At 37.4% G+C, this 13,574-nt stretch overlaps 1 protein-coding gene across 1 annotated transcript in view; it reads left to right on the plus strand.

Moving 5' to 3' along the window:
* TRIM37 (tripartite motif containing 37) overlaps positions 1-13,574 on the plus strand; it is a 39,936-nt gene that overhangs the window by 4,977 nt on the left and 21,385 nt on the right. Inside the window, exons 5-15 of the mRNA XM_014953153.1 lie at positions 633-720; positions 1,833-1,955; positions 3,279-3,402; positions 4,391-4,458; positions 7,974-8,098; positions 9,469-9,519; positions 9,939-10,020; positions 11,565-11,641; positions 11,809-11,988; positions 12,745-12,859; positions 13,087-13,299. Of these exons, the coding sequence (XP_014808639.1) occupies positions 633-720; positions 1,833-1,955; positions 3,279-3,402; positions 4,391-4,458; positions 7,974-8,098; positions 9,469-9,519; positions 9,939-10,020; positions 11,565-11,641; positions 11,809-11,988; positions 12,745-12,859; positions 13,087-13,299 (1,246 nt within the window). The remainder of the gene's footprint in view (positions 1-632; positions 721-1,832; positions 1,956-3,278; positions 3,403-4,390; positions 4,459-7,973; positions 8,099-9,468; positions 9,520-9,938; positions 10,021-11,564; positions 11,642-11,808; positions 11,989-12,744; positions 12,860-13,086; positions 13,300-13,574) is intronic.

Raw genomic sequence — 13,574 nt, forward strand, 5'->3', positions numbered from 1 at the left:
CAGTACTTTCTCAGCAGACTTTTCTCCTGGTTTTATCCCATTATTAGTATGTATTCTAAGATACATTGTGGAGATTAGGAGGAGAAAAGTGTGAGAAGCAGCACTGAAAAATATACAGGGCTTATTATGTGTTCTGTGCCTGCCTCTTCCCCCAAGTTCCTGAATCCTAATGGAGGGGGAAGGGAGAGGCATGTATTTTAGGTACGGCCTGTGTTCAGTTTGTTGATTGATGCTGCTTCTGAAATATTAAGACATGACAAAGATCAGTTTGTCCAAAAAGCTTATGAGACATTACTTTAGGTTATGCATGATTAGGATTTTAATAAAGTGAAGTATTGACTTCTAGAATTCTGAGCCAGATTCATTGATGATACCCCTTTATCTGCTGGGTAGAAATCCAATTTTAGTAATGTAGTTTCTATCTCTGTGTAGAACTTCCTGAGTACTAAGAGCAATGCTTATTTTACAAAAGGTTTTTACTGAAAATAAGTATTCTGCCAAAATTCTGCTGATGTTTTGTGCTTTATTCTCAGTGTTGGGTAACAAAACAAGTGAAAATGTTAAATTGCATTTGCAGAAAATTCATAGCTATTTTCTGCTGATGATATGTGTATTATTTTTTTTTGTTTAAGGTGTGAAAATCATCATGAAAAGCTTAGTGTTTTCTGCTGGACCTGTAAGAAGTGTATCTGCCACCAGTGTGCGCTTTGGGGAGGAATGGTAAGAGACTTGCTCAGTGCACGTGGTATGTTACAGCAAGAGACTACAAGTGTTATGTTTGATGGCAATTTGAAGAAATAGAAATGCTGTGAAACTGTTGTTAATGGCAATCGAATTGCCATGGAAATCCTGTATTTGTGTGGGTATGTATAATTTAATGTGAGCATTGGTTGTGAAAGGTGATACATTATCTTCATAACTGGATAAGTGAATTGAATTGAAGGAAGTCAGAATCACTTTCCTTGTTAGGTCTTGTACAAACTTTACATGGTGGTGAGAATTTTATGGGCAAAGGAACAAATCTTTCTTGGAGAACATAGATAATACAGTAAGAGACTACAAGTGTTATGTTTGATGGCAATTTGAAGAAATAGAAATGCTGTGAAACTGTTGTTAATGGCAATCGAATTGCCATGGAAATCCTGTATTTGTGTGGGTATGTATAATTTAATGTGAGCATTGGTTGTGAAAGGTGATACATTATCTTCATAACTGGATAAGTGAATTGAATTGAAGGAAGTCAGAATCACTTTCCTTGTTAGGTCTTGTACAAACTTTACATGGTGGTGAGAATTTTATGGGCAAAGGAACAAATCTTTCTTGGAGAACATAGATAACGTTATTTAAATGTCCTGGCCTGTAATCTTCAATAACTTCAAAGCCAGTAGCACAAGTCACCATACTGCTTAATATCCTCTCAGTTGAGTATTTCAAGGAGAGACTGCTGTCGTCGTTTGGAATATAAGTGGTTAACAGTGTGCTGCCTTTGGGAAGGGTGTTTTAATAATAAAAAATGGAATAACCCTTCTCATTAAAGAATTGCACAATGAATGAAGCAGTTTATTTTTGGAGGACTGTTGAGGCTCCAAATAACTCTTGACAGGAAGCTTTGATGGTATGAAAGCTGAATTCATGGCTTATGAAGGGAAGTGAAAGACGGACTTCCTACATACAATCTGCTTTGGAACTTCTCCAAAGTGAGAGATACACTAAGAGGCTTTCTTCCCCTCTCTTTCAGTAATTTAATAAGTGTGGAATAAGGCTAAGATGAGATGCTCTATTATTCCCAACCTCCTTTTCCCCTGCTTTTGTTTTTTTTTTCCGCCCCCCAGCACGGAGGACACACTTTTAAGCCACTGGCAGAAATCTATGAGCAACACGTCACAAAAGTGAATGAAGAAGTGGCAAAGCTTAGGAGAAGACTCATGGAATTGATCAGTTTGGTGCAAGAAGTGGTAAGAAATCAAGCCAAGATAACATTAAGTTTTCCTGTAGTGTACCATTGTCAAAGGTTAACTGTAAAGTGGGAAATGGAAATAATACATCATTTCATGTGCTCACAGTGCTTCCAGTACCTGTTCAGAAGCTGTTGCTTCTGTGAAGATAATCAGATTATCCCATAGAGAGACATTTTTTACTTTTTAGTTACACTTTTTTTATATAATACAGAAAAATAACATATTCTCAGTACTGGTTTTGTAGTTGCCAGACAAAAAGATGTGGGTTAGCTCACAGGGAATTTTTCTTTTGGTGTATGCCCTTTAGAAGCTAGAGTTGTGCAGTTCTTTCGAAGATGTAGTTTTGTAAACCGTGCAGTCTGCCATGCTAAAGTAGTATAAAAGTGCTTTATTCTAATAGAACTTATTTTCCTCTCTTTAGGAGAGTAAACTAGAAGTATATTTGAGCCTATGGGATGGGCTGTAAAGCAGCTCACTGGTTAGAGATTTGAAGTTTGTGTACCTCCTTTTTCTTCCCTAGAGGGGTAAATGTTAGACATCCAAATATCAACATGTTCAGCTCTGTCAGTTTCAGTGGGAGTTCCAACAGTTCAATATAGTCTTTTGTATTCTAGGAAGGGTTATTTTGTGTTCTGCTGAACACCATCATGTTTATTGTGTAGTCTTTGTGCAAATAAAATAAGGGGTTTTTTTAAACAAGTTTCTGTATGGTTTTTGTCTGTGCTATTATTCAGGTAGTTGTTTGTCACAGGCAACAGTAGGTTAACTCTGCTTCAGAAACTTCTCAGTATTTGTAAAATGTTGAGGGTGTTGCTGCCTTCACCTTCCAGGGTGAAGGGCACAATTTTTATCAAATAATTTTTGTTACCAAGAAGGTAACTTCTCTGTGCTGCGCAAGTTACAGAAGAGCAACTGGCAGTTGTATTTACAAATTTTGATACTGAAGAATCCCCATATGACAGATTTCTACATAATGAGCAAATGTTGCTCAGCTTTACTGTTAACCTTTGGTCACCCACCGGAGGGCACACTTATGTATTCAGAAAAAGTCAAAGGATATTTACAACTGGCAAGAGGAATAGCTTGTAATATAGCTCATCTACAAACACATTCCTATATTTTAATTCTAAACATGTAAGCTGCAGTAAGACCAGGATTTTTTTGGTTTTTCCTTATAGAAAAATAGAGCTGGAAGGGACTTGAGGGAGGTCTAGGCGTTGCTGGGATCTGAGAGACTGGGGTCAACATGTACCTGAGTGAAACATGCAAAAGTGTGAAAGCTTTCTTCTTGTGCATGTTTTTTCCTGATCCCTGTTCTAGGAGAGGAACGTGGAGGCAGTGCGTAGCGCAAAGGATGAACGTGTTCGGGAGATCAGGAACGCGGTGGAGATGATGATTGCCCGGTTAGACACTCAGCTGAAGAATAAGCTTATAACATTGATGGGTAGGTATTTGTCTGATCTATTATTAGTAGGAACAATATGTTGATAATGTGTAAAAATTCCTTGCGCTTGGGAGTATGACTCCCTACACACTTTAGGGTGTTAAGCAAGTTAACTGCTGACAGAAAACTTCTACCTACAGCAAAGATTTTAGTTAATTGTGATACAATTCTGAGTTGTTAAACATAACCTGGTTCTGTTCTGCTAGAAACGCCTGTATGATAACTTGGAGAACATTTCCATCTAACTGGAAGATGTTTAGCACCTTTCCCTAAAGTGTTTTTGCACCCTCATTTGTATTAGCCAAGAAGCCCATCTTTGTAATTGGACATCTTTGTAATATATACTCCTTTAATGTAATTTTAAAATGCTGGAAGTCTATATGAGATGTCTATATAAAGATCAGTCTTAAAGCTGTGGTAGAATGTCTGCAGGTTAACATTTTGTCTGTGTAACACCTTTTTTCTAAGGACTGTCAAACACTTTTCAGGTCTGTAATGTGTGATGGAGACAAAGTAAATCCCCGTGATAGAAAACAGACAAATATGATAAGTTTTTTATTCTTTCTTTGCCAGTTGAAATGCACAAACACATTTAAACGTCATTTGTTCTTTGTTATTAAGAAAACACTTAAACATCAAAGTCAACAGAAATTGTGGCTTTTAGGAGAAAAGTGTCAGCTAATATGTGAGAGACTTGTCTGGATGACAGCAAATTCAGTGAAGTCAAACCTGCAAAGCACCCCAAAACAACAAAACTGTCATTTCTGGGACAGAAAGAATGTTTCATTACTGTCTTAACCTCAAGTGAGTTCTTCACTACAGCTCTAATTAAAAACGTAGGCTTGCTTTGAAAGTGTTTTCTCAATCAACCTTGGTATATTTAGAAATCCTTAATAAGTTTTGGGGCAGCTTCCAGGAAAAAAAAGCTTATGTTCTTAAAATCCACGGAGTATGTCTTCTTTAAACATGTCTTCCTTTCTTTAAACAGGTCAAAAGACATCACTTACTCAAGAAACTGAACTTCTGGAATCCCTACTTCAGGAAGTGGAACATCAGGTGATAATGAGAAGAGCTGAAATGTTATGTTACATAGATCCTCTCCTCAGTCAGCTTTTTACTATTTAATTAATTTATTTTAAAACTATTAATTGATGCATAGAGCTATTTCTTGAGGGTATCTTTTCATTAAGTGGCCTTAGGTTGCACAATTTCTTCTTAAAAACAAACATGTCTTCTAGAAATAATGAAAGGTCTTCTTTTCTATTGCTTGGAAAACTCACACTGGGATTAGTAGCAGTATCCTATAAAACTGCATAGTTATGTGTTTGTTTAAGGTAACTCAGCATTTATAGCACGTGGGTAGATTCTGTTCATTCTGCTGCCAACTGCATATGAATAGCAGTGGCTATAAATGCAGCGTAAACAAAAATGTTCTGTGTCTCTGTGCTTCTGGGGAATTTTTTCAGATTTTGAAAAGACCTTTGTTACTACACTGGTTTTGTAAAGTATCTCAAATGAAGTGGATCGAAGTGGTTTTTTTGGCCTGCTATTTAAGATTATACAGTAGGTTAACTCTGCTTCAGCAACTTCTCAGTATTTGTAAAATGTTGAGGGTGTTGCTGCGCAGTAGGTTAACTCTGCTTCAGATCAAATCTTACATCACTGAGTGGGCTAAGTATTTGTAAAATGTTGAGGGTGTTGCTGCCTTCACCTTCCAGGGTGAAGGGCGCAATTATTATCAAATAATTTTTGTTACCAAGAAGGTAACTTTTCTGTGCTGCGCAAGTTACAGAAGAGCAACTGGCAGTTGTATTTACAAATTTTGATACTGAAGAATCCCCATATGACAGATTTCTACATAATGAGAAAATGTTGCTCAGCTTTACTGTTAACCTTTGGTCACCCACCAGAGGGCACACTTATGTATTCAGAAAAAGTCAAAGGATATTTACAACTGGCAAGAGGAATAGCTTGTAATATAGCTCATCTACAAACACATTCCTATATTTTAATTCTAAACATGTAAGCTGCAGTAAGACCAGGATTTTTTTGGTTTTTCCTTATAGAAAAATAGAGCTGGAAGGGACTTGAGGGAGGTCTAGGCGTTGCTGGGATCTGAGAGACTGGGGTCAACATGTACCTGAGTGAAACATGCAAAAGTGTGAAAGCTTTCTTCTTGTGCATGTTTTTTCCTGATCCCTGTTCTAGGAGAGGAACGTGGAGGCAGTGCGTAGCGCAAAGGATGAACGTGTTCGGGAGATCAGGAACGCGGTGGAGATGATGATTGCCCGGTTAGACACTCAGCTGAAGAATAAGCTTATAACATTGATGGGTAGGTATTTGTCTGATCTATTATTAGTAGGAACAATATGTTGATAATGTGTAAAAATTCCTTGCGCTTGGGAGTATGACTCCCTACACACTTTAGGGTGTTAAGCAAGTTAACTGCTGACAGAAAACTTCTACCTACAGCAAAGATTTTAGTTAATTGTGATACAATTCTGAGTTGTTAAACATAACCTGGTTCTGTTCTGCTAGAAACGCCTGTATGATAACTTGGAGAACATTTCCATCTAACTGGAAGATGTTTAGCACCTTTCCCTAAAGTGTTTTTGCACCCTCATTTGTATTAGCCAAGAAGCCCATCTTTGTAATTGGACATCTTTGTAATATGTACTCCTTTAATGTAATTTTAAAACGCTAGAAGTCAAATGAGATGTCTATATAAAGATCAGTCTTAAAGCTGTGGTAGAATGTCTGCAGGTTAACATTTTGTCTGTGTAACACCTTTCTAAGGACTGTCAAACACTTTTCAGGTCTGTAATGTGTGATGGAGAAAAAGTAAATCCCCGTGATAGAAAACAGACAAATATGACTTAGTTTTTTATTCTTTCTTTGTCACTTGAAATGCACAAACACATTTAAACGTCATTTGTTCTTTGTTATTAAGAAAACACTTAAACATCAAAGTCAACAGAAATTGTGGCTTTTAGGAGAAAAGTGTCAGCTAATATGTGAGAGACTTGTCTGGATGACAGCAAATTCAGTGAAGTCAAACCTGCAAAGCACCCCAAAACAACAAAACTGTCATTTCTGGGACAGAAAGAATGTTTCATTACTGTCTTAACCTCAAGTGAGTTCTTCACTACAGCTCTAATTAAAAACGTAGGCTTGCTTTGAAAGTGTTTTCTCAATCAACCTTGGTATATTTAGAAATCCTTTACCTTAATAAGTTTTGGGGCAGCTTTCAGGAAAAAAAAAAAAAAGCTTATGTTCTTAAAATCCATGGAGTATGTCTTCTTTAAACATGTCTTCCTTTCTTTAAACAGGTCAAAAGACATCACTTACTCAAGAAACTGAACTTCTGGAATCCCTACTTCAGGAAGTGGAACATCAGGTGATAATGAGAAGAGCTGAAATGTTATGTTACATAGATCCTCTCCTCAGTCAGCTTTTTACTATTTAATTAATTTATTTTAAAACTATTAACTGATGCATAGAGCTATTTCTTTTCTTTAAGTGGCCTTAGGTTGCACAGTTTCTTCTTAAAAGCAAAAATGTCTTCTAGAAATAATGAAAGGTGTGTTTTTCTATTGCTTGGAAAACTCATACTGGGATTAGTAGCATTATCATATAAAACTGCACAGTTATGTGTTTGTTTAAGGTAACTCAGCGTTTATACCATGTGGGTAGATTCTGTTCATTCTGCTGCCAACTGCATATGAATAGCAGTGGCTATAAATGCAGCGTAAACAAAAATGTTCTGTGTCTCTGTGCTTCTGGGGAATTTTTTCAGATTTTGAAAAGACCTTTGTTACTACACTGGTTTTGTAAAGTATCTCAAGTGGATTGAAGTGGTTTTTTTGGCCTGCTATTTAAGATTGTATTGACTTTGTTTTATTAAAATTTGGATGAACAAAAAGAAAAGTACAGTACTTGGCAATACAGCAGTAAAGGAGTAACTAAAACATAAAAGAACTAACATCACAGGAGCTTGTATCGCTGTGTTGTGATGTATTTGAGCAAATTACCCCAATGTCTAATCAAGCTTCCCTTCCAGATTGATTTGCTTTGTTCTTGTTGCCTAAACACAGTAATAGATGTAACTTAGTATTAATCGGACACCTTATATATAAATTACTTTAACCTGAGTGAAGTAAATAATAGTTGCTGTAACTTTCTCACAGAGTCTTAAATATTCAGGACTTCCCAAGCGGGCTTTGGAGTGAGACAGAATGAGAATATCTACTTTAATTTTTAGAACACATGACCCTGGGTTATCATAGGCAAATTCTTAATCTTAAAAGATGACAGTTTCAGGAGAAATAAACCCCAAACAAATGGGGAAAAAAATGGCAACCAAAAACCTTCTGAGTAGGAACAATATATTAATAATGTGTAAAACTTTCTTGCATTTGGGAGTATGAGTCCCTACACACTTTAGGGTGTTAAGCAAGTTTGTGACAGACATGCAATTTATTTGTTTAACAACCAAAAGTGGTCAAAACCTTTAGTTTCTACTAATGACATAAGGATTTATTTTCTTTCTTGGTTTTCTTTTCCCCATACAGTTACGGTCCTGCAGTAAGAGCGAGTTGATATCCAAAAGTTCAGAGATCCTGATGATGTTCCAGCAGGTTCATCGGAAACCTATGGCTTCGTTTGTCACTACTCCTGTCCCCCCAGACTTCACAAGGTGAGCACTGGATTTCCTTTCTCTCACAGTTCAAAACTCAGAGCCATCTTATAAAGGTTTGTTTTGCCTGTTAAAAAAAAATGTTTAACTTAGAGAAGATTATCTCTTTCCCATTTTACTTGACCACTGTGTGGAGGAGGCTGTTCCAGTGAGTCTGGGATGTAGACTTTTTTTTATGTGCGTCAGCCTCTTATAAAACTGGGACAGGAGAGTGACACTGTATTTTAACTTCTGGATTTGAAAGAGTGGATGAGAGGTGGCTGATGGAGAGGCTGATACCTGCCTCTAGCAAAGGGCAGTGATGCTTCTCAGCTGTATGAACTATGGCAATAGTAATCTGGGGGATAGCGTAATTCTGTCCGTTTCTGTTTTAAACTTGAGATCTCTGACTGAACTTGGCTCTACAATGAAAATGATAAACTGCTTAACTTACTCCTCTTAGTAACCTGTGCTGGAAGTAGGCCCTTCTGTTCCAGCAGGGCTTATTTTGTCTGTAGTCCCTGCTGGGGAGTCAGGACAGCGGGTTCCAGCTGACAGGTTTTTTTTTCTCTTTTACACTTAGTTTACGGATTTGTCCTTTTTCTCTTATTATTGGGTCATTCAGTATATAATTGCAAGGCTCTCATGAGATGCCTCTGCAGGTCACCTTAATTCTGAATATATAGCCAAAATCACTTCATAACACAATTCTTCATAAAGAGAGTGCTGCCAGTGCTGGGTTCTGAGGAAGTCTGTTCAGAGCTTCAGCCAGCTGGCTGAAAACCATCTCTAAAAAATTGAAAGTAGGAGAAGTCTTAGAAGAATTCCTCAAATAATTTCATGTTTTCTATAAAAAAATAGTTTGGCTTGCTTTTCAATGCGATCTTAAAACTATTGACTGACATGTTTTCTGAAAAGAATAATTAAATGTCTCTCTGAGGAGATTTTAAATCTGAATATTCATTTTTCAATGGCAGTAAGGTATCTCCTGCTCTGAAACACCAACCATTTAAGCTTTGTACTTTCAGCCATGCAAGAGTTTCATCCTTTCTAGAACTGCCAAGGAGTCTTATCTTAAAAATTCACTGTATTAAGATATTATTAGCCATCACAAGTAAAAGGGAAAATCCTCTTCAGTACTTCTGGTTGCTTTTTTCCTTCGTTACATAAAATATTTGTTTTACTGTGTGATATCACATGGAGAGGTATGGGGGAGAAGGCTTATAAATGGAATTTTGAGAAGTGCTGAAGTAACCCAGTGTAGTCCTGGTGAACTCCAGCGGCTCTGGTGACCTGAATAATTTTTAATGCTTCTTAAGACTCCAGAACTTGGGATTTTTAATGTCATGTTGTTCAACTCTAATATATTTAATTTTCCTGCCCCTCTTCAGTGAATTGGTTCCAGCCTATGACTCAACTACTTTTGTCTTGGAAAACTTCAGGTAAGAATGTATCTTAAATTACTGTGAATATCGTGAGGCTTTTTCTGTTTCTTCTGTATGAGTAATACTCTTTAAAACACAGAATACTCTCTACAGAAAACTATTAGGTATGAACTAAGCTATAGGGATTCAATCAAATATCTTGTTTACTGGGTGACCAACAATTAACCCCAGCTGAACTGCTAGCTAAAGAGAATTTTCCATGAAAATGTCAAACTATTGATTTTTTCCTTTTAAAAAAAGATTGAATAATTTTGCAAGGAATGCATGTATTTGTATGGACACTTAACATTTTGCATGGGCCTCGTGTGCCGCTGTGTGCAGCGAGAAGGATGCTTCTAGAGTATATACAGCTTATCATTTTGTGGAGGGGTTTGCCCTGTGCCAACAGCAAATGTGTTTTTCTCCTCTCTCAATAGTACGTTGCGTCAGCGAGCAGATCCTGTTTACAGCCCGCCTCTCCAAGTGTCAGGACTTTGCTGGAGGTTAAAAGTTTATCCAGTGAGTTATATTTTTAACTAGTTACTATTGCATCCAAAACACTTAACCAGAATTCATGTGCTTTTCTTGTAAGGGTACATCAGGTTGTCCCTTCTCATGCTGTAAAGAGCTGTAGGAGAAGAACGTATTAAGGTTGCAGAGTTGATCACGGACAATTAAAGTATTCTCTCTCTGCCTCCAGATAACCACCATGAACGTTCTCACTATAGTTAATCTGGTTAATTTAAAAGCAATTAAAATGGGTCTTACAACTTGAATAGCACTGCAGTAGATTTTTTTTAATCCTTTTTGTCTGTCTGAGAGGTTTTTGCAGATGTTGCTTGCAGAACTGACGTAGAAAATAACTTCCTATTTTTGTTTATGAATAATACTTATTTGGGAGGTCTGGAGGACAAGGTATTAGTTGCAGGAGAATCTGTTTTACTCTGCATCCAGTTCTCAAATGCTGACATTGAAATGGGTGTATTGTGCTAATGCCCTGTCAGTGGGCTGAGTGCTTGGATTTCAGAAACAATGCCTTTGTCAGTGTTGGAATGTTAACCCAGGAGGTGTGATCTTTTATGGTCCAGTAGTTTTGGTCAGTGCTTCCAGGAAGCACTGGCTGCTGCTACAGTTGTGTTTGGAGAAATAGGTGTTTAGTGGTGGAGTACAAGTGTTATTTGTTAGTGCTTTACATGGCATCTTCAGAGAACTGGGTTGATCTGATAAGGCTATGTATGCACAGAATTGATTCTTGCAATGCAGAGGTGGATTCCTGTGTAAGTTTTCAGTCTATTGTAAATTCAGGATTGACTACGTAAGGTGCACTGACAGAATGCATTCAAATTGATTTTTTAAATGGTAAGTTGAAATGTTTCTTCAACCTAGAGGATTCAAGTTGAGCCATTCTTCCTCCTTGATTAAGGTGAGTGTGATGGAGGTTTTGCCATATTTTTTCCTTGATTTCTGGTGGTTCTAATATTGTTTCTCAGTTAACTGACCTAACTTTTTCATGTTGCATGTTTTTTCTAAAGAAATTGATGCTCTTTCAAAAATTAAGTGGCTTTGAAATGCAGCTGTATGGAAAATATTTTGTAACTAATGTTTAACCTGAGTTGTTTTCACATTGGGAATTTGAAAAGAGTTGGACTGTAATAAACTGCTAAGTAGATTTTTGTGAGTTTTTTTTACTGCTCTTTCTATATGTTTTTCCAGTACATTGATAAGTGTTTGTCTATTCAGTCTTCCACTGGGTTAAATCCCTAAAATGTTAACAGAGTAATTAAAGCTGTGGTTTGAGATGTATATGTGAGATGGCAGTACTAGGGTGCGTATCTGCTTCCAGATGCAAGCTCCATGTTAGTTCAAGCTACAGTAAGAGTTTCTGGGTCACGGAAGACTAAAAAATCAAAACAGTAGGATACAAAGTAGATGACTGCTGCAAGTTCTGTATTGATTGAAGCTGTTTTCAAAACTTCAAGGATATATCAAGGAGTTTTGTTTTTCTGGTTTTGTTTTTTTTTGCTTTCTTTTCTTAATCAATTTATCTCTCAATTTATTTCAAGGATGGCAATGGAGTAGTACGGGGCTACTACCTGTCAGTGTTCTTGGAGCTGTCAGCAGGATTGCCAGAGACATCCAAGTAAGCAAACCTGTAGTAAGGGCAGCAGAGGTGATTCTAAGACTGAATCACTTCTTCAGCTGGGCACACAAGTCTCCCAGGAAATGCAGTTCTGTTAGAATTGCTGAATGCATCAAGTTTGACATCTTTTATTTTGTTACAAATACCTGTGGTCTTCCCCTGGGTAGGTACGAGTACCGTGTAGAAATGGTTCACCAGTCCACCAACGATCCCACCAAAAACATCATTCGAGAGTTTGCCTCCGATTTTGAAGTTGGAGAATGCTGGGGTTACAACAGGTTCTTTCGTTTGGACTTGCTCGCCAACGAAGGGTACTTAAACAGGCAAAATGACACTGTGATCCTAAGGTAAGGAACACAACTCAGTGGGGCTCCTTGCTGCTATCATTTCACAAAGTATCACACCTACTACTGAAATAGGAAATAATTAAGTAGTTGAATTTAAAATAATTGTGACATGTTTTGGCATAAATGGATTTCACTGTCATAAGCTTTAAAGGAGAAAATGTGCTGAAGGGAGTTGTAACTTTAAATATATCTCTTTCTTTGAGAAGTAACTACGCTTGACTCATTAATAAGCCTGAGTTGGAGATCTGGAGCTAATTGAGTTAAAGGAGAAGGGTGTTTTCTCTGGCTCTTTAGAAGCAGTTGCAGTGACCATAGGAGAACTTTGGGAATGAAGGAAGTCTATAATGTAAGAGAGCTAATGCTGGCGATGGGAGTTGCAATGTTAGAACAAAATATAGAAGCTTTACCTGTCTACTTCAAATACTTCTAGTATAATCCTACTCTTGCTCCTATTAAATGCCTTGTAGGGTGTTAACTTTTTTTTTAGTGTTGGTTTGTGAAAATAAACCACCACTTGTATTGCTGCTTCTCCCACAAAACCCTTACTGTTGCCATTCTGTGCAGTCAGGATATTGAGTATAGAAGTGCATGTTGTCTGTTAAGTTTATTTCATCACTAGATTTCAGATTCTCTGATATTCTGTGCATGGCTTTTTGAATTTGGGGGAGCAGGAACAAGAATGACAAAAAAAAAAAAAACCACCAAGAAAAAACCCAACAAAAAATAACACCCCTTTTTTGAAATGTTCCTTTGAAGGTTCCAAGTGCGCTCACCAACCTTCTTCCAAAAGTGCCGAGATCAACACTGGTACATTGCTCAATTGGAAGCAGCTCAGACAAGTTATATCCAACAAATAAATAACCTGAAAGAAGTAAGTGGGATGTATATGAATGTAAAATTGCCTTTCACTGACCAGTAATTACCTGGTTTAGGTTACAGTGTTGATGTTTTGACAGCTGTGTGTGTTTGGGTTGCTATTGGTAGTTTGATATTGACATTACTAAAACAGTATATGTGCAAGTCAACTTCCTTGACTTGGTGCTGATGCTCCATTGTCATCTTCTATGTGTGCTTTTGTGTATCCTTCTGATATTTAAGAGGCTTGCGATTGAACTTTCCCGGACTCAGAAATCCCGAGGCATTTCACCTCCAGACACCCATCTTAGTCCCCAGAATGATGATGGTGCAGAAACAAGATCAAAGAAGTCTGGACAAAGCACTGACGTACTACTTGAGAATGTTGCTGCTCCAGGATTAGCACGAGATAACAAGGAAGAGGAGGAAGAGAAGATCCAGCATGAAGACTTGAATGTAGGAATTGGCTTTTTCCTGCCCCTTTCTTTTTTGTGACAGGGTAGCAGTAGAAACCTAAATCTAATTTACAATTGAGAAGTTCATTTATTCTCTGTGTGGAAATAGATGACACACTGGAGAGCTAGCAGTGAAGGGTGAGACGAGAGATGTTTCAGAACAGAGCTAATAGATCCCACCACAAAAAAGTTTCTAAGTTGTTGCTGAAAAAACTGTGTTTGTTACCAGCTTTTTATTGTGTCTGGAGACCCTCCTAACTCCTGTAGGATAGTGTG

This window comes from Calidris pugnax, unplaced genomic scaffold, assembly GCF_001431845.1.
Source record: "Calidris pugnax isolate Ruff unplaced genomic scaffold, ASM143184v1 scaffold133, whole genome shotgun sequence".
NCBI lineage: Eukaryota > Metazoa > Chordata > Aves > Charadriiformes > Scolopacidae > Calidris > Calidris pugnax.